Source organism: Pteropus medius, unplaced genomic scaffold (assembly GCF_902729225.1).
Source record: "Pteropus medius unplaced genomic scaffold, Ma_sr-lr_union100, whole genome shotgun sequence".
NCBI classification, from domain to species: Eukaryota; Metazoa; Chordata; class Mammalia; order Chiroptera; family Pteropodidae; genus Pteropus; species Pteropus medius.
In genome coordinates, this window is record NW_024340849.1 from 77,414 (window position 1) to 95,719 (window position 18,306).

The following is an 18,306-nucleotide window of genomic DNA, read 5'->3' on the forward strand; positions in this document are numbered from 1 at the left end:
GCAGTTTGGACCTGGTGTGACGGGGTCGTGGTGGCGCCGTGGACACAGCGAGGACCTCGGGCGCCAGGGTGAGAGCCTCGCTTCAGACCACAGCACAGAGACCCAGCTCGGTGTCACCGACTTCTGTTTTCAGTGCTATGGCATCACTTTCATCCTCGTTAATTTCTTCCTTCTGTCTCCCTGGGGCTTAGATCACTGACGTGACTTCTCTGACTCGTGCGCGATGCCACGTGTCCCGCGGCGTCCGTCGGCCGCGCTGCCCTTGGCCGCGCCGTCTCGTTTCCACGTGGGTCTTTGTGTCTCTCTGCAGAGAAGAGCCGTGTTGCCTCGAAGGCCGTCGATATCTTCCGAGTGTTTGGAGAGTTCCCCGTGGTCTCTCGTCCTGATTTCTAGTTCGACCTCAGGAATCACAAATGTGACGCACTCGGTGTGACTTCAGTTGTGAAGAATTTTTCGAGGTTTGTTAGCTGGCCCAGGAAATGGCCCATCTTGGCTCCGTGCCGCGGGCACTTGAAAAGCACACGTGCCCCGCCGTTGGCTGTTCTGGAAGTGTCTGCCAGGCCTGGCCGGTCGACTGCTCCATCGCGTCCGTGTGGTCGGCGTCCCTGGCGGTCACCGCGAGTCCGCTTCTCCTTTCTGCTCCTTCGGGGCTTTTGCCGATTTTTCGGTTGCCTCGGTTGTGTGCCCCACGGTCGGCGCACACCCGGGTAGAGCAGCCTCGGGGGGCTGGCTGCTCTGTCCTTGTGTCGCTCTGTCCTGCTCTGCACCTTGGCCCGGAGTCACTTTGTCTGGTGTCAGCAGTGCGTCTGATTTGTCCTCGTAACGTCCACGTGCTCCATCTTCCTGCCCTTCCGCTGTCAGCTTGCCTGTGTCGTCGTGTCTGACACGCGGGGCTCCTCCCTGCCACTGTGGGGGGGGCCCCAAGCTGACCCAGGGCCCGAGCCCGCACCTCATCGTTCCAGCAAACCCGGCACACGCTCTTCCGATGGCGTCTTCCAGACCACTTTACAATTACGTCTGTGTCTCTGTCCCACTAGTTTCCCGGTCGGGTCCCTTTGGCACAGACTTTCTCTAACTCGTTGCTGTGTCCCTGAAGCCACAGGGCCTGCTGCCAGCTTCAGTGAGCAGCTGCTGAGTGTGGAGCTGGGTGCTGGCCAAGGACACGCACTGGTCGGTCGCAAAGAGCGGGTGCGTGGCAGAGTGGATAGCGAGATCCGTGTCTACGAAGCAACAGAGCAGACAGCACACGCGTGCCCTGGGGACAGGGCCCGAGAGACCCACCCGACCTCTGGCGGGCATGTCTGGAGGACAGCAGAACACGTTCTAACGTCACCAGCACAAGCGCTGAACAGTCGCCCTTTTTCCTACATCCTTCTGGACCTGGCCATTTCGGTGTGGAATGAACAGTGACAGTAATTTGGTCGATGGTGTAATCAATCAATGATCAATAGGCTGAGACCTGGCACTGGGTCCTGGCTCCAGAGACCAGGCCCCCTGGTGTCCACCTCATGCCTGCAGCCTGTCTGGGGCCTGTGTGACGGCCTCTCATTGGCCTCGGCCCATGAATTTCGGCTCTCCACGTGGAAGTGATTTTGTCCCTGAAGTCCCTTCCTGAGCTGCGGCCAGTGTTCACGTGGCGGTGAGCCTGCTCGCAGACGCGCAGACGCGCAGCTGCCCGGGGCCCGTGGGACAGCACGCCCCGGGACCCTGCAAATTAAGGGAAGTACCATGTGCGCCTTTCTGGAGGGAACTGAGGCAGGAGAAACTGTCTTGTTTATAGGTGTCGGAGGCCATTCCCATGATTATTCTGTTCACTCTCTTCCCATTTTTCCAACCCTCTTACCCAGCTTTCCCGCTCATGCTTTCTGTGGTTTATTTTTTTTTAATCAATCAAGCTTGGGTCTCGCAGAAGTATGAATGAGGAAGGGCCAGCGTTGTTGACACGCAGCCCGTTTTGCGTGTGCCCGTGGGCTGGTCTCATTATGACTGCTGCGGGGGCACCTACCAGAGCAGAAGGTGGGGGTGGCTGGAGAGGAAACAGCAACCTGTCTGGTCGGTATTTTCCTTTCCAGCCCGTCCTTCGATGGCGTGCAGAAATGCAACTTGGTGTCCTGCTACTTTGCTGAAGTCATTTATTAGGTCAAACGGCTCTTTTGCAGAGTCTTTAGAATTTCCTGTATATAGGATCATATCTGCAAATAGAGATAATTTCACTTCTTTTTTCCGATGGGGAGGCCTTTTGTTTCTTTTTCCTGTCCACATGCCCTGCCTGGGACTTCCGGTGCCCTGCTGAGTGGACTTGGAGGGAGTGGGCATCCTTGTTCTGTTCCTGATCTTAGGGCAGAAGCTTTCCGTCTTTCGCCGGCGAGTGTGTTTTCTGTGGCTTATTTGGCTATCCCTATTACCATGTCGAGGTAGTTTCCTTCTATTTCCATTGTGTTGAGTGTTTTGTAATGAAAGAGTGTTGAATTTGTCAAATGCTTTTTCTGCATCAATCAAGATGATCGTATTTTTCACACCTTCATTTTGTTGGTGTGGCGTATTACATCGATCACTTTTTGTGTGTTTAACCATCCTTGCCTTCCAGGAATAAACCCGCTTGGTCACGGTGCTGGATTCTGATTTCTGGAATGGTATTGAGTCTTTCTGCATCATGTTCATATGAATATTGGTCTGTAGTGTTCTTCCTTGTGTCTTTGTCCGGCTTTGGTATCAGAACCATGGGGCCCCCTGGAACGAGCTGGGAAGTGTTTTCTCCTCTTCTGGGAAGGGTTGGCATTCTTTAAACGTTTGGCAGAATTCACTAGTGAAGCCATCAGGCCCATGGCTCTTCTTTTTGGGGAGATGTTGGGTTACTTAACTCCTTACCGTAGGTCTATTGAGATTTTCTCTCATCGGTATTTTCATTTTGTCCACCTGTTGTTTCAGGGGCACTTTGCTTGCTTTTTCCCTTTGACTGGGCCACACTGCCCTGTTTATTCGAATGTTTTCTTATTTTTTGGTGGAACATTAGATAGACATCTGAATCTAATAACGTGACTCTGAATACCAGATTCTCCCCTGCCCCCAGGATTTGCTGGGATTTTTGTCATTCGTTTTGTTTTTTGTTGTTGTTGTCTTGCTTTGTTTGGTAGGCTCTCTCCGTGCCAAGTATCAGCCTGAAATATAAACATAATTATCTCCTCAGGTCTTTTCTGAGCCATTCTCTAGGCATGTGTGGTCACTTTCTCACGTTCCCCTATATGCAGGTTTGTTTGTTTGTTTGTTTTTAATGTCCCAGTGTTTAATGTCTGGATCCCAACAGGGAAAAAAGGTGACAAATGAAGCTAGGGAAGGGCACTTGCCCTTTAAATCTCCTGGAAGTCAGAAACCATGGGGGGCAGGGCCTGCCTCAGTGGCGGCAGTGCTGCATGGCCACCCCCCTCCTGTCCTCACCTCTATGACCAGAAGTAGCAATCAGCATAGATTCCCAAACTTCGGGGGGCAGGGTTCTTTTTGCCTACCCTGTCTTCCACAGTCTGTGTGCAGGCTGCTTTAGGGAGTGTACCCAGCTGCCTGCCAGTGGGGGGCCAGGGTGGCAGATGGGGAGCTGCTGCTGCACTGACAATGGAAATGGACCGAAATTATTGTCGCTTTCTTCTGGGAGCTGCAAGCCTTCAGCGGAGCCCAGAGGTCCACAGCGACATCAGACAGCTTCTGCCCTGCGGTCGCCCTGCTCCCTCCTCCACAGGGTGCAGTCAGGCCCTTGTGAAACGCGCTGCTATTGTTACTTCTGTTCCTCCCTCTTAACCTCCCTATCATGTCTTGGGTTGCCGTGGGTCAGTTTGGAGATTTCTAGAAAGTTAGTTTTGGTGAGGCACTCGCAGTAGCCATTGGCCTCTAACGTTGGCCAACAGGGGTGGTGAACACGGTTGGGCCCGCTCGGCGGGTGGGGGATGCTGCGGGTCGGGCACGCAGCGCACGCCGTCAGCTGCGGTGGTCGCATGGCGCCCTGCAGGCTGTTTGACGCTTTCCAGAGCAGCGCGTGTGGCAGCGTGAGGCGGTCATTCGACTCCCGGGCCGGTGCGTGAGCCTGGGAAAGAGTTCTTGTCACACGTGCCTCGATCGTGACCCTCACTGTCCGCCTGGCCTTTTGCAGAGGAGGCGGAGCACGGGCTGGCGGCGGGCTCGCTGTCGCGGCGGCGGCGGGCGCTGGCGCTGCGCGAGGACGGGCCGCGGCGGCGCGCGCACCTGCACATCGGCCTGCCGCGCGACTTCCGCCCGGTGTCGTCCGTCATCGACGTGGACATCGTGCCCGAGACGCACCGGCGCGTGCGGCTGTTCCGCCACGGCTGCCAGCGGCCGCTGGGCTTCTACATCCGCGACGGCACGAGCGTGCGCGTGGCGCCGCAGGGGCTGCAGAAGGTGCCCGGCATCTTCATCTCGCGCATGGTGCCCGGCGGCCTGGCCGAGAGCACCGGGCTGCTGGCCGTGGACGACGAGGTGCTGGAGGTGAACGGCATCGAGGTGGCGGGGAAGACGCTGGACCAGGTCACGGACATGATGATCGCCAACAGCCACAACCTCATCGTCACGGTCAAGCCGGCCAACCAGCGCAACAACGTGGTGCGCGGCAGCCGCGCGCCCGGCGGCTCCGGCCGCTCGGCGGACAGCTCGGCCGGCCGCCTCAGCCTGCCGGGCGCGCACGCGCTGCCCAGCCTGCACCCCGACGACATGGAGAGCGACGACGAGGCGGACGTCGTGCTCGAGGGCGGCCTGGAGCCCCGGCTGGTCCCCAGGCCGCCGCCCGGCGGCGTCGCGCGGGTCAACGGCGCGAGCCCGGCGGCCGGACCGCACGGCGCGGGGCGCGACGGCGGTGGCGGCGCCCGGCGGCTGCTCAGCTCCTTGCGGGCCGACCCGCGCCACAGCCTGGAGCTGCCCCCGGGCGGCGTGGAGGAGCACGGGCCGGCGGTCACCCTGTAGCCCGCGCCCCCGGCCCGGCCCACCGCCCAGGGAGGTGCTTCCGAGTGCGCATCCGCGCTCGCAGCGTGCGGCCGGTCGCCCCGCGGGCTGCCCATCCCCCGGGCCCTCCACGGCCCTGCTCCGTGCAGTGCATGGACCCTGGAAACGCTGTTTTACAGAAAGCGCAGAACAGAAAGGACCCCGCGTGCCTGTCCCACAGCCCTCGTAAAGTGACAGAGCGGATCTGACCACGGGCAGAAAAAACTTCATTTTCAAGTTTTAAAAACAGTTTTTAAATGAGGTTTAAAATTACCTTTTAAAAAGAGTCATCTTTTTAACACACCCCGCGCACCAGCACCTGCTCTGTTGGCACTGGGCAGCCCTGGGACTGGCACAGACCCTGCCATGGGAGAGACGCTGGGACGCATGGGCCAAGGTCAGGCCTCCGAACCCCTAACGGGTGTGACTCTAGGAGGCAGGTTCCAAATATTCACAGTTTACAGTCGTATTTCAAACAGCCGACTGGGCGTTGAACTCCCAGATGTCGCTGAGAAAGGTGGGCTTTGCTGATGGGGTGCTGGCAGAGGGGACACCGAGCGTCCTGCAGGCCTTCGTGGGGTTGGCAGCAGGAAGTGGCCTCTGCCCCATCGGAAGGAAAAGCTCAGCCACACCATTTGTGACCAAAAGGTGACATTTACTCAGATAAAGCACAGTCTTCGGGGCTCCACTGACTCAGGCTGCCCTTGAAACGGTTTGGTGCTAGGTGGACAAGCCTGCCACACGCCTCCAGACCGGCCGGTGAGAACGCACCCCCACCTACCCGCCCGAGATTGGACATATAGAGTCTGTTATCTTCATTTTTAAATAACAAGTCGCACAGATTAAATTCATTGTCACTTACCTATGATCTTCTAGCAATATTTACATGTTTAGTAATTTCAAATGTTTATTCATGTTTATACCAATTTTATATGAAGAGTATTTCCTATTCGAATTTAATGTTGAAAAGAAAATGTTACACTTATATTTTGAGAACTAAACTTTGACCAAATAAAGCTTCCATATAAATACAGGTAAAAATATTTTTCTAGGTGGCCTTTCTATGCAGCTGCTGCTCCTGTGGCCCAGCGCCCCCTGCTGGTCACTGGCAGAACTGTCCTGACCTCGTGCACGTCAGGCCCATAGCAGACGGAAAACTGTATCTGGGTGCTTTCATTTTCCTGAATCCGTTAAGTGAAAAGCAAACTGTTTTCCTTTTGTGCAGAAACTATTTATTGCTCAGAAATAGTTTTTATTGACTAGTTGAGGTTTCCTGCGCCAGTGTCTGACGTGGCTATTTAGATGCCAGGCTGTCTGTTTAGTTCCTGAGTCCAGGGAAGACCAAAGACGCTCGCTGCGGGCTGAGCCCGCATGCTTCCGGGTTCGTGAGCTCCAGCGCACTGTCCCAGCATCTTGCTGGGCGCTTCAGCAGTTGGAAGAAGTTTTTACTACTGCAAGTATTATAGAACTAAAATTCTAACACTAACTTACTATCACAAGGGAAATGTCCATTTACTAAGTTATTGCTGGTTAAGGAGTATCTTGTCGAATACCTGGGTCTGTTACCAAGAAGGAAAGTTGTATTTCTTACCACGTTTTAAGTTGTTAAGCAAATGTGAATAATTTTTTTAAAGAAAAAAAGGCTTACTCTGAGGTTTGTGTGCTATTGTTCATAATCTTAGGAGTTATGAACTGCTTGGAACACCCGCTTGAGTGTATTTTTCTACCCAGATCTATACTTCTGCTATTTTTTCTTAAAAATGTTATATTACATGTTACAAGTTTTCTTGGTTTTATATATCAAAAAATAAAGACATTTTCTCTGCTTTTAATGGTATTTTTCATTTATGTTCTAAATAACGGAAAGAACGTCAGTGCCGATGTTGGCTAGAGTGTGGGATGCTGGCCCTGTGTACCAAGACCCTCTCATGGATCTTTTCTTCACTTGATCCTGGCACAGTCTCCATGAGGCAAGCAGTATAATGTCCGTTTCACAGGCGAGAAGATGGACCCAAACTCGACCAGGTAGTAGGTCATTTTAAATCACTACATTACGGTCACATGTGAGGGGAGAGAGCTGTGTCAGGCCCAGAACCTCCTTCAGAAAACGCTCTTCTGAATACTTGCTGTACAGCTCTCCCTAAATAAACTCTGGTGTGCAGAATCCCCACTAACGCTTTATTGTTCTGATGATGCTAAGCATGTCCTGCATAGCATCATTCAGTAAGTTACAAATGTCACGGAGACAGCGGGAGCACCCCTAACTCCTCGAAGAGCATGACAGGAGCTTTGCCTGAATTCGTCACCTGCCGAGTCCTCTTGATGACACCAAGCCACAGGTGCCCTTGTCTGGTGTCCAGCTGGGGAGACAAGTAGGTGGACATTCATCTTCACAGTCCGATGAGCTGGCAGGTACTTAGATACCAACGCTGGGTACATGCTCTAACGGAACTCACGTGACGCAGTCAGATGCAGGCGCTTGACCGTGTGCAAGGTGCACAACCCTGGCTGCTGGCAGGTGGCCATACTGCCAACCCCAGAGCAGGCAGTGATGCTCAGAGGAGCCAGCCTTTCAGCTGATGATGAGGCTGTCCCCTAGTCAGTGAGGTCATGTCATATCTTATAAAGGGATCACAGGAAGTGGGGTCTTGTGGCAAGTTGCAAAGGCATTTGAAAAATGCTGTTTAAAAATCCAACTTAGCTAAAATTTGAGGTAAGTTTTCCAACAGAAGGCCCTTAAGTTACTTTGACGTCTCCATCAAATATTTTTTAAAGACTATGATGCAAGTATAAACCAAATGTGGAAGAAATGTCCCTTTTTAATTCTTGCATGAAAAAATGGCCCCAAGGATTGACGATAGGTCATTTTGTGGGCAAAAATGCCTCCATTGCAGGAGTTTGTACCCTGAAGTTTTGTAGCAGCGCTGAAAATTAATGTCACAACAGTCTGAATACTCAGCTTAAAATTAGGGCTGACGTCGTCGCCAGGTCCCAAATGCCAGTTCTCCAATGACGAGCCTGCACCGCCGCTGCCGTGAGCCGGCTCCGACTCGCCAGCTTCCCACGCTGAGCTGTCTTCTGGGAAGGGAGCTGCTCTCTGCACTCCAGGCGCCCCCACTTCACGTAGGCTGGAGGGTGTGCTCATCCCTTCCCGGGCTCCCAGGCCGTGCGCTCTGTGCGAACCAGCCAGTGTCCGGCCGCCCCGGAGCCGCGGCTCAGAAACTCAGGATGGAGCTTGAGCATCTTTGTCCCCAGGAAGCTCCCAGCCGCTGTGGAAGCTGCTGGTCCAGGCGCCGCACTCAGAACCTCTGGCTCGTCCCCTTGAATTGTTGCCGGGGGAGGTACAGGCTGTGCCTCTGACACGTAGGGTTTTCCTCTAGTCTGGTAGGTGCGGGCGTCGAGGCCGTAACAGCACCAGTGACCGGCGGAGGTTCCCAGTGTGCAGGTGCTGTTCTGGGAACCGCGGCTTGTGCCCAGCACGCCCTGCCTCTGACATTGACCTCCTCAGCGACTTATCCCTGAGGCGATGCAAGTCCACACACAAATGGATTTTCCCTCTTATCTTTTCTCACTTATCTTGTTTTCTTCCACTTTTTCTTCATAAAAGAGAACTTTTGGGCACTGAGAACTTTTCATTACTGAACCACGTGTCCAAAGAAAGGCATGGCTCTTATGTTAATGAAAAGCAAACAGAATGACTCAGGCTGGTCTCCTAGCCTAGGAAACAAGTGTATTCTCCACACTCCAGAAAGCTTTGAAAGTAAACACATTTGGTGGCCTGAGCTCCCTTGTGCTAGGACGAGCCCCTTCATAACACATTTCAAATGATCCATTAAACAGGACTGCGGCGCCCCTGGCCGTGGTGGCGACTCTCTGTCTTGCTGCTCCAGACCAAGCCGCAGAGTCTGTGGGCACCTCATCTGAAGCCCGCCTGCAGGTGAGAGGCTCAGAACCCAGGCGGCTTCCACAGAACCGCCTACAAGGCCCTCGAGAGAAGCGGGTCATTCTGGGTGTCATCAGGCTGCCATTTGGTTTTATGTATTTTGTCCCCTATGCCAGCAAAGCCCTTTATTCAGAGGTCGTTTTGTTCTCTTTGTCCAGAGTTCAGCCAGTAACTGCTCAGTGTGAGCACACACACGTTTCCATGACCTTACGCTTTAAAACCATCACAACAGATGAGGACAGCATGTGGTACGTCATTTTCCGATAACAGCTATGAACACAAACAACCGGAAGGAGGGTATTATAAATCTTTACCATTACTTTTCAAATGAGGAAGGAAAGACAGACCGATATTTCCAAGGCTGCACAACAATTTTCAGAGCCGTGATTCACACCTGTGTCCTGACCCCCAGCCCTCTGCCGGCCCCGGCCATCTGCTTCCGTGAGCGCAGTGTCTGTCCACACGGCTCTGGGGAGACGCCGCGCGCCACTCGGAATCACTCTGGATTGAGCGGCAACCTCCTGTCTCTACGATAATGGGCACGGGACTTGTCGTCCAGCACAAGTGACTCCAAGGCATGAACAGAAGGGCTGTTCCAGTGCAGAGGGTCACTCGAGTGGCCCACCGCGAATGCTGAGGGGACCGTTCCCTGCCGTGGGACAGGGGCCCACGGAAAGAAAACCTGTGGTTTCAGTGCCTGTCTTCACTTTCTCGGTCATGACGCCTGTGTCTGAGTGTCCCAGAGAACCAACGCCACTGCAGCCTTGTCCCCCCCACCAGTGACCAGCTTGCCACCCTCTTGCCCACATTCGCCTCGCTCCTCCCCCAACCCCGCGGCCGGTGGCCAGGCTCCCAGGAGGCCCCCTTCCCCTCCCCAGGAATGGCTGTCGCCTCACTCAGGGCAGTGAGGCAAAGGTTCCTGGCCGAGCACTATAGTTTCCTGTGACACGGTCCTCGGACGAGAACCAAGCGCCCTCCTGAAACGGCTGCTCGGGCCTGCTGACCTGCCTCTCGACCGGCTCCTGGAGGGTTCGCGGCTTCTGCCCCGGTCCGCGCCCCTCTTCACACGTGTCCCAGGACCTCAGCCAGGGATGTCCTGCTGCTTCGGGAACAGGAAGGGCTTCGCCCACAGTGGGGAGGCTCAGTGCGCACGAAACGCCATCCACGTGGCTTGCAGCGTGGGGCAGGGAGCCGCTGGGCCGTGCACTTGAGCCATGTGCATGTGCACACGAGCCTTGCACACGAGCCGTGCGAAGCCGTTCCCCAACCCTGCACTGGTACCACCTGAACATTCTCAGACTACATTTAGATTCAGGCGCAAATTAAGATCAAAGAACATGAAGGCATTAAACAAGCCAGCAGATGGCGATGCAGGCTCAGGGTCCCCAGCACCCTACTAATCCCAGTTTAGGGTGCTCATCAAGCAGAATAAGGCATAAGAAGAGACCAGCTTTGCCCGCACAAGTGTAAGGTGGGGTGACATCCAGGGCACAGGCATCCCTCCAGCACTCCCCAGGGCAGTGGGCCCGGGAAGTGGACACGAAGTCCACTTTCCCAGTCATAGGAGGACGGGTCACCCAAACAAAGCTGGGGCTTTGTTGGCAGAGGGCCGGGCACCTGTGTGAGACCCAAGGCCACCTCTGCAGCTGCAGCCTGCTCCCGAGCTAGGTGGCCCTGCCTCTCACCCTGTGCCAAGGGCCGGCGCGAGGTCCTGGTCTCTGGAAGCCCAGGGCCCCAGTGGCCGCAGGGCCTGTCCGCCCAGAGGGGACGGTCCTTCCGCGTTTCCCTCAGGGATGCCACTTCCTGTTAGAAAACACCACACAGACCTCACCTTCCCCAGGTCGCAAGACACCGCTGGAGAACAGAAGGCCAACCCCAAGCCGTCACCCGCGGCACCCGCGCCGCAGGGACCGGAGCAGCCGCGCCTGCCGCACTGTGTCCCCTCGGCCGCCGCCTCGCTCGTCCCCCGCCAAGGTCGCTGGTCACTGCGGCTAAAGCCCTTTAAGGACTTCACTCATGACAAGGGCGCCTGGGCCAGGAAACGAGTCCGTCCCTCCGCTTTGGACCTGCCTTTGGCCGTGGCGGCACCGCAGGCCAGTCCATCCGGCCGAGCCGGCGCCCCTAGTGCTGATGCTCCCCCACCCCCACCCCTGTAAGGAGCCGAAGGACGAGCCCAGGGAGGTCGGGTTCTGACCCAGCCAGCGGGCGCAGGTGCCCAGGCACAGGTGCACTGCGGTCGCTCCCCTGGCTGGCTGCTCCCGGGCTCCCTCTGCTGACACTCGGTCGTCAGGACGAGGGAGGGAGGGAGGCAGCGGGGAGGGACGCAGGGAAGGAAGGGCTGCATGGGGAGATGTTTGGATGTTCTTCGTGTCCATCTGCAGCTGCGCGAATTAACGGCGCCCTCCACTGTCACGTCCCTAGCACAGCACCTGCACACGACAAAGACGTGTGGAACACGCGCACTTCACCCGACGAAGCACCTTTGCCAGCGGCCCCAGGACCCCTTTCAGGTTTTGCTAATGGCATTAACGGGGACAGCAAAAACAGTAAGTTAACCACTTTGTTAATGGTTGCTTCTATTAAGCAACTTCTGTCAACTTAAAAACATAAGCATTCCATGTGAAAATAGTTTTGCTATACAAATTACTAAATTAATAACCAATGCTTTTTTCATTAAAAACTTTTTCTAAAATTCTATTCATAAATTAAATGCACAACGTTAGTTAATCCCGAACTAAGATTGCTTTATTATAGCCCAAAGCTTTAGACATGAGTCGAAGACCTAACTCCCGTTGATGAGTTTGTGGGCACATTAGACACGGTGTTTGGGTTACATCCTAAACATTGCTGCGATTCACACACTACGATATAGTCAGATATTTAAATCAGCAAGATACTTGGATTTTTAACTAACTATCTGATTATTCAGATGCCAACTGAATTTGCAACAGAAAAAAAACATCTATTCGTCTATTTACTGCCTTCTCATTTCAGGTGGTAGTTTTATAATTAGCACTTGGCAAGGAATATCAAATGTTAGAATTAAAATTTTTAGGGCGGTTCATGCTTTGAGTCTATAGCAATGTAACACCAGCTCACATGTGAGAACTAGTGAAATATGAAAACAAAAAAGTTGGAGGGCCTGAAGCAACCGGAACACAGACCGAGTCACCCATGGGGTCCCCGGTGATGAGGCTCCTAGTAGTTTGAACAATTCAGGTCCAGCATTAATGGCAAGTGCATGTGGTTCCATGTATGTGACACGGTAATGTCCAACATTACGCACAGACTTCAAAGAGATCACAGGTTCAGCTTCGGACCACTGCAAAAAAGCGAGTGTCGCAAAAAAGCGAGTGTCACAGTAAAGCCACTCACACGCACTTTAGGTTTCCAGTGCATATAAGAGTTATGTCTGTGCTACTCTGGAGTCCTTTAAGTGTGCAATAAGCATTATGTTTTAAAATACAATGTACATACCTTAATTTAAAATGCTAGCCATCTTTGGAGCCTCAGCAAGTCGTCATCTTTCTGTTGGTGGCGGGTCTGCCTCGATGTTAATGAAAACGCGGCATCTACAACGCACAACAGGGTGGGGTCACCTGCGGTCGGAGTAACTCATTCTAGTCTCACCCATTCTTTTTAGATTTTTTAGATTTGTGGTGACTCTGCACATCTTGTAAATTAAAGCCATTGAAATGAGGCAAGCTCAGTGAACTTGAGGTGTATAATCTCTCAGAATGGAAAAATTCAAGTGAACTCAAGCTGACACAAACTCACAAGGAATGTGTTTATAGCTAAAGCAACTCATCTTGTTTAACTGGGTCTCAAGCTGCCCTTTGTGTTTTCATTAGCATCTTTCTACGACTGGACCTGTCATCTAATTCGATACAAGCTTCGATAGGCAGACAAACGTAGATGGCACATTCCCAGGGAAATTCGGTCCAGAGATGCTTTACTGCTTTAGCAAGAAAGGTCAGTAGTATTACCTGTACAGTGAACTTTTTATAAAATAATTTTGCTGATAATCTTGTATGCACAGAAATTGTGTTTTATTTTTAATGAGGAATGGGGTATTTACGTACTCTCAAAGTACCTTCCCACAGAGTTATTAATTAAAGAGGAAAAGAGTCATTTCACTGAAAAGCCAGGCAGACAGCATCTTAATCAAGTGATTAAAGTGAACATCAGTAATGGGACAAATCAAAATTATGCATCACCGGACTGGATGCAACAAATAGTATTTCAATGGTGAGAAACCCTATTGGAAGAATATAACATTACCATATGTGGGTAGCCCCTTACTTTTTAAAACAAATGAATATTAAATTTTAAATCGAAGGGAAATAATCATCTGGCATTGTCCTGGTGGCGTCTTCTCCTCGTGGGCAGAGCGGCCTGGTATCGAGGTGCACAGACAGCTGCAAGGGGAAATGTTCCTTCAAGACTTTCATGCTCATCTCAGGATTGAGGCAGACTTGACGTTAGAAAGCGAAAAGACTTACCCTCGAAAAAATACTGTGTTCTCCACTCTTTGAATCCGCCTGTCTAGCCTTTTTTTCGCAGTCACTTTATAAAGCAGTGGGAGAGCAAGGTACAGACGCCAACTGATCTCTCCTTATGCAGGTCACAGCAAGGACGTGGCTTGCTGAGCAACTTTCAGGAAGTGGCAAAGACCTGTTCTCTATTTCCAGTGCATGGGAAATAAAATGCATGGTTCCACTGAGACGCAGTCACCTCTTCCCCGCCAGTTTGTAAGCGAGAAAACTGGCCTAGAGAGACGAGAGCTGGGCATAGGTTCTCAGACGCAGTAGAATAAGGTTAAACAGTTCATATACAGAACTTCTTACGTGTTGAAAAATTAGTTTGAAGGTATTGTTTAAATTATACCAAGTCCCTCACATATTATGGGTATTTTGATCCTAGAAATGAGGTATGTTTCATTTGGACAACAGTGTGCAGTTCTCAACATATTTAAGGATTTATTTTTAAGTGGGACTCAAATAGATAAGAACTTATAGGTACGGTAATGTCCTCAGACGTTATTTATTACTGAATAGGTCTCACACTGAATTTACCAAGTTTATCATTTTAGTTTGTAAAATACTGAACTGATACCATGTTTAAGATTTCTGTAGCAACACATCTATTTTTAGCATCTCAATTTTTACCTTTACACATCAAATCCACTAATATGGAATGGTGTGTGGAAGCCAAAAAACTGACAATGGCAATAGCTAGAATTTGGCTAGAAAATTTCACAGTACTGTGTCATACGTGCATTCTGCTTCTAAATTAGTAACATGATAGATGAAGATGGTCACTGCCCCACCTGAGAATAAAACAAAGTCAACAAGAACGAGATGGTGACCAGGAAACAAAGACGCCAGAACCGCCGTCGTGACAACACGCAGCTCCAGCCGAGGTCACTGATTCTCTAGTAAGTTTTTAGAAGAGCACTCACAGGCCTGCATTAGCACTGGGTCACGTGACCAGAGAGGGCGGGCGAACCAATGACTAGGGCGTCCCCAGGGCATTCCAGAGATCCCCGCATCAGTTACTGGTGCACACATTCACCGGAGTTATCTGAAAGCACCTGTAAAACCTGGGCGAAATTAGTTTTTAAAAATAACCAAAAGTTACTTTCCCTGCAAAATGCATAATTTCTTTAAAACGATCTCTGATGAATTTCCCATTGTTTTCAGAAGTCATCTTCCACAAGACAACAAACCCTGGATGAATCTCGTTAGGAGGGCACTTTCCTTGTAACGAGAAGACTTTTAACTCTAAATCTGCCTGAAAACTCTTTCCGGCATTTGTGGAAAAATCATCTCTGGAAAAACTGCTAAAGCCCTATTATTTATTAGTCATTGCCGTTAGTCTTCGATTTTCTCCAGTTTACTTTTAGGTAAATGGTAAATGACTTAACATTATATTACACTTTCATACTGTGGATTATAAACTATAAGAAACTAATTTCTGAAAAAATATATTCATTCATGACAACCAATTCTGAATGTGTATTTGAAAGTATGACCGACCACACAATGCTAGTTCATTTATAGTCAACATGTCTTTGTGGATGCTGAAGTTGAGTTTATAATTTAAATATTAATATATTTTAAATTGGAAAAGCTTCCCTTCTGAAAAGGACTTTGCATATAAATATTTTTGTTTTTTGGTTTAAAAATAATCACCTTCCTGAAAACTAACCTTAGCTTCTATTTAACAGTAATATATATTTTTTTCCTCTCAAAATGTCAGGCTAGATCATTTGTATGAATGACTATTAGTATTTGTTTTCAACCTGACAACATGATGGATTCAGAGATGCCTATTAGATAGAACAGACTTTTATTTTAATCTATTTTATAAGGTTGCCCTTCTAGATAGCAGACCCCAAATACGCATACAATTTAGGCTGTTTTCATGTGTCATTACCATAGGTCTTTGAGGTCGATAATGCAGGCAAATTCTCATTGTAGCTGTATACTATGAAAAATCTGGTAATGAAATGTAGACTTAAACTTTCACTGACGTTTACACTTTTTACTGAGATGGATCGTGGATCACAAATTTAGACACTCCTGAATTTAGAGCCTGCAAGTAAGTTCTGGGCCTGCTGTTAGTGCTATGTTCTAACGGCAGTCACTGAATATGAGAGGAGTTTCCTGTATAACATTTTTATTGCTAAAATTATTTTAAAACATGTAGTTATTTTTAAAGACTAAGTAGTAATTAGAACAAATTATTGAAAATTAGGAAAATTCTAAGCTGAGATTTAATAACCACGTAACAGAAACCTAAATCCTACAAGCCTAAGTTAGTAAGTTTGCTACAAAGTAAAGCTTCATATTAAGGAATGTGTCGTGTTTAGGTATTTTTTCTCACCGCCTCTGAAAAGGAAACCGGCTTGAGAACATTAAAATTATAATAACCAATAAGAGAATAAAATTCAGCTTAAGTTTCAAAGCTAAAATAAGTATTCTGGCAATACCTTGTAAATGGAATTTTTACTCCTTAGTTGATGTAAGCTCAGCAAAGGTTCCATTTAGTGACGTGGGAAGACAGCACAGTCTCTGGACAGCAAAACTGTGCATTTCTTTTATCATTGTTCTAACTCAGCCGAAACTTCCCTCCTTTAACTCTTCATTAATGAAATGTCACTGAGCTCATTGCACAAAGCATTTGGGATGGTACCTGGCACACAGGAAGCACTGTCATTGTGATGCTGTGACATTGCGAAGGGCTGTCCAGGATGCTCTGTGTACCTTGATCCTCAGGAGCTACGTACAAGTCTAATAGTAGAGACAGCACGGCATCACCATGAAGTGTCATGTCACCTCAGGGACGACACCAACCTTCCAGAAGGGCGGCCAACTTGTCTCTGCTTGCTTGGATGTATCGTTTTGGCACTGAAAGTCCAGAGAAATTCCTCAAGTCCTGAGCAAACTGGGACACTAGCCACAACATCTGAGCCCATTTCTTCACCTGTATAGAGCAAAGTAGCAGCCAGAGCACAGATCACACTGAGGGTGGAATGGGTCGTCCGCGAGGGGGCGCTGCGCCGTCAGTGAGGGCCGGGGGCCGGGCCCCCACGCACCACCTGGGCACCCCTTGCCGCCTCCCCGCCACGGGCGGCTTGTTTTAACCTCCCTCCGCCTCAGGGTGGCGGTATGGAGAATGGAACTACCACTTCCTCCGCAGGGCTGCTGCGGGTCCTAAATGTTAACATGCACCGCTCCCTCATGCCAGTGCAGAGCACAGTCGGCACTGAATGTGACATCGTTATCACTATCATCATGAAAGTATTTAGCCCATTTACCAGCAACAGTAAACAGCTGATAAACGTTTATTTACTAGGAAAGCCTGCTTAAAAACTAATGTAAAAGCTAGGTTAGAGTTTAGGGGATCGATTTTTTTCTTAGGGTTACTTCGTGCTTTGATTAGAAACTCTTTAAGAAGTACAGGACTGTGTAATAACCATCAGATTAAAAGCTGTTGGAAAGAGTGACGGAGGTGGCCGCCCCCCGGACACACAGCGTGGGCAAGGCTGGGCTGTGGGGCCCCCTCGGTGTGGGGTGGTGGGACGAGGCTCAGGCGCAGCTCGAACCCTGCAAGGGGGACAGAGCTGCCCTGAGTTCAGGGGACGGGGTGAGGATGTGGGCCCAACACCACAGAGGCATGTAGCAGGTCTCACATGAGCGACGTCCTGTATTCACACGGCCCACCGGTTCCTGGAAGAGCCTGGGAGATGTCTGTGCCCAGAATCCCGACTTGGGGCCATGGACCGGTGGCATGGCAGCTGGGCAGCGCGTCCTTGTCGTCACGTGGTGGCATGTGGACGAGGGTCTTTGGCCCCCTCATGGCTTTTTGGGATCAGCCTGGCTCCTCACTGGCTAAGTCCCATCTGATCGCGTGGGTGGGCGGGCCTGAGGGGCGCCCCGGCCACCCGAGGTGAAGACCGTGACTATAACTGTCCACACTGACGCCGTCTGTGACATGTCACTCTTCATGTTTAGGCCACCTCATCTTCGACTATGGCACCAATGCCACAGTGTGTCCAGCACTGTCCTTTCACGTGGCCATCTCTGCTTCTGCCTGCCTTGCCTCAGGCCGGCCCTGATCCATGCATGCTTTCGTCATGATGACATTTACCAGAGTTTTGCCTGTGGCCCCCGTCACCGACGACACTGACGGTGTGCAGCCCCCATAACTACGTGGGAGTCACAGTGCTGTTTCCACTCGGCCCCGGGAGGCCTGCTGTCCTTGGTTGCGAGAGCACCCGGCCCTCCACCCTTCCTACCTCACCAGCCTGCAGCCTTTTAAGTAAAGCATTCAAGGCCTTAGGGCGAGGCTGTCATTAGCCCTGCCTGGTGCCTCAGGTAAGTAAGGGACCTCCACTGCCTTAGAGAGGCAAGCCGGCAGCCTGGCCTCCCCGCCAGAGGCACAATCAGAGGCAGAGGTCCATTCTGCAAGCAGCATGCTGACAAGGGCAGGAAAACAGTGACAGAAAGGAAAGGCTAACCAGAGCTTGGGTAGGGAAGGTGCTTCTCATCTCTATTATTTTGTGGATGAAAAAGCTTTCTTGGGCCCTCCTAAATTACTGCCTCTCACTTATTCACTTTAACAAATGAAGTGACATGGTTTCCCTTTGTTAAAAAAAATAACATCAAAAACAGGGTAAATTAATTCAGACGCTGAAATACTATGCTACATTACAAATGAATAGACTTCAAACACGTAGTATTTTAAAAGTTGATGCTACATAGGTAAAGAAGTATTTAAAGTATACAACTTTTCATAACCATTATATAAAAAGAACTATCTGCTTCCCTTGTTTCTAATCATCTTTTAAAAGTTTTAAAAAATCTCCACCACAAACT

The 18,306-nt window shown here is 50.7% G+C and overlaps 1 protein-coding gene and 2 long non-coding RNA genes across 3 annotated transcripts; 2 read left to right on the forward strand and 1 right to left on the reverse strand.

Annotated features, from left to right (window-relative positions):
* Window positions 1–3,983: 3,983 nt before the first annotated feature.
* On the forward strand, window positions 3,984–4,962 carry PARD6G (par-6 family cell polarity regulator gamma). The gene is made up of 2 exons (XM_039838933.1): window positions 3,984–4,062; window positions 4,139–4,962. The coding sequence occupies exons 1-2, from the start codon at window positions 3,984–3,986 to the stop codon at window positions 4,960–4,962; spliced, it is 903 nt and encodes a 300-aa protein (XP_039694867.1).
* Window positions 4,963–9,691: 4,729 nt separating this feature from the next.
* LOC120583596 (uncharacterized) lies at window positions 9,692–16,543 on the reverse strand. Its single transcript, XR_005647820.1, has 3 exons — window positions 15,918–16,543; window positions 12,401–12,495; window positions 9,692–11,439 (listed from the first exon to the last, which is right to left on the reverse strand). It is a non-coding gene; the product is annotated as an uncharacterized LOC120583596 (long non-coding RNA).
* Window positions 11,370–14,776, forward strand: LOC120583606 (uncharacterized). The gene is made up of 3 exons (XR_005647821.1): window positions 11,370–11,469; window positions 12,775–12,895; window positions 14,220–14,776. It is a non-coding gene; the product is annotated as an uncharacterized LOC120583606 (long non-coding RNA).
* Window positions 16,544–18,306: the final 1,763 nt, after the last annotated feature.

What these genes read in the sequence shown, in the direction of transcription:
- PARD6G (XM_039838933.1), top strand. Translation starts at nt 3,984, where the DNA reads ATGGCGCCCTGCAGGCTGTTTGACGCTTTCCAGAGCAGCGCGTGTGGC. An exon ending in GTCATTCGACTCCCGGGCCG is followed by an intron (nt 4,063 to 4,138) that starts GTGCGTGAGCCT and finishes GGCCTTTTGCAG; the next exon opens with AGGAGGCGGAGCACGGGCTG.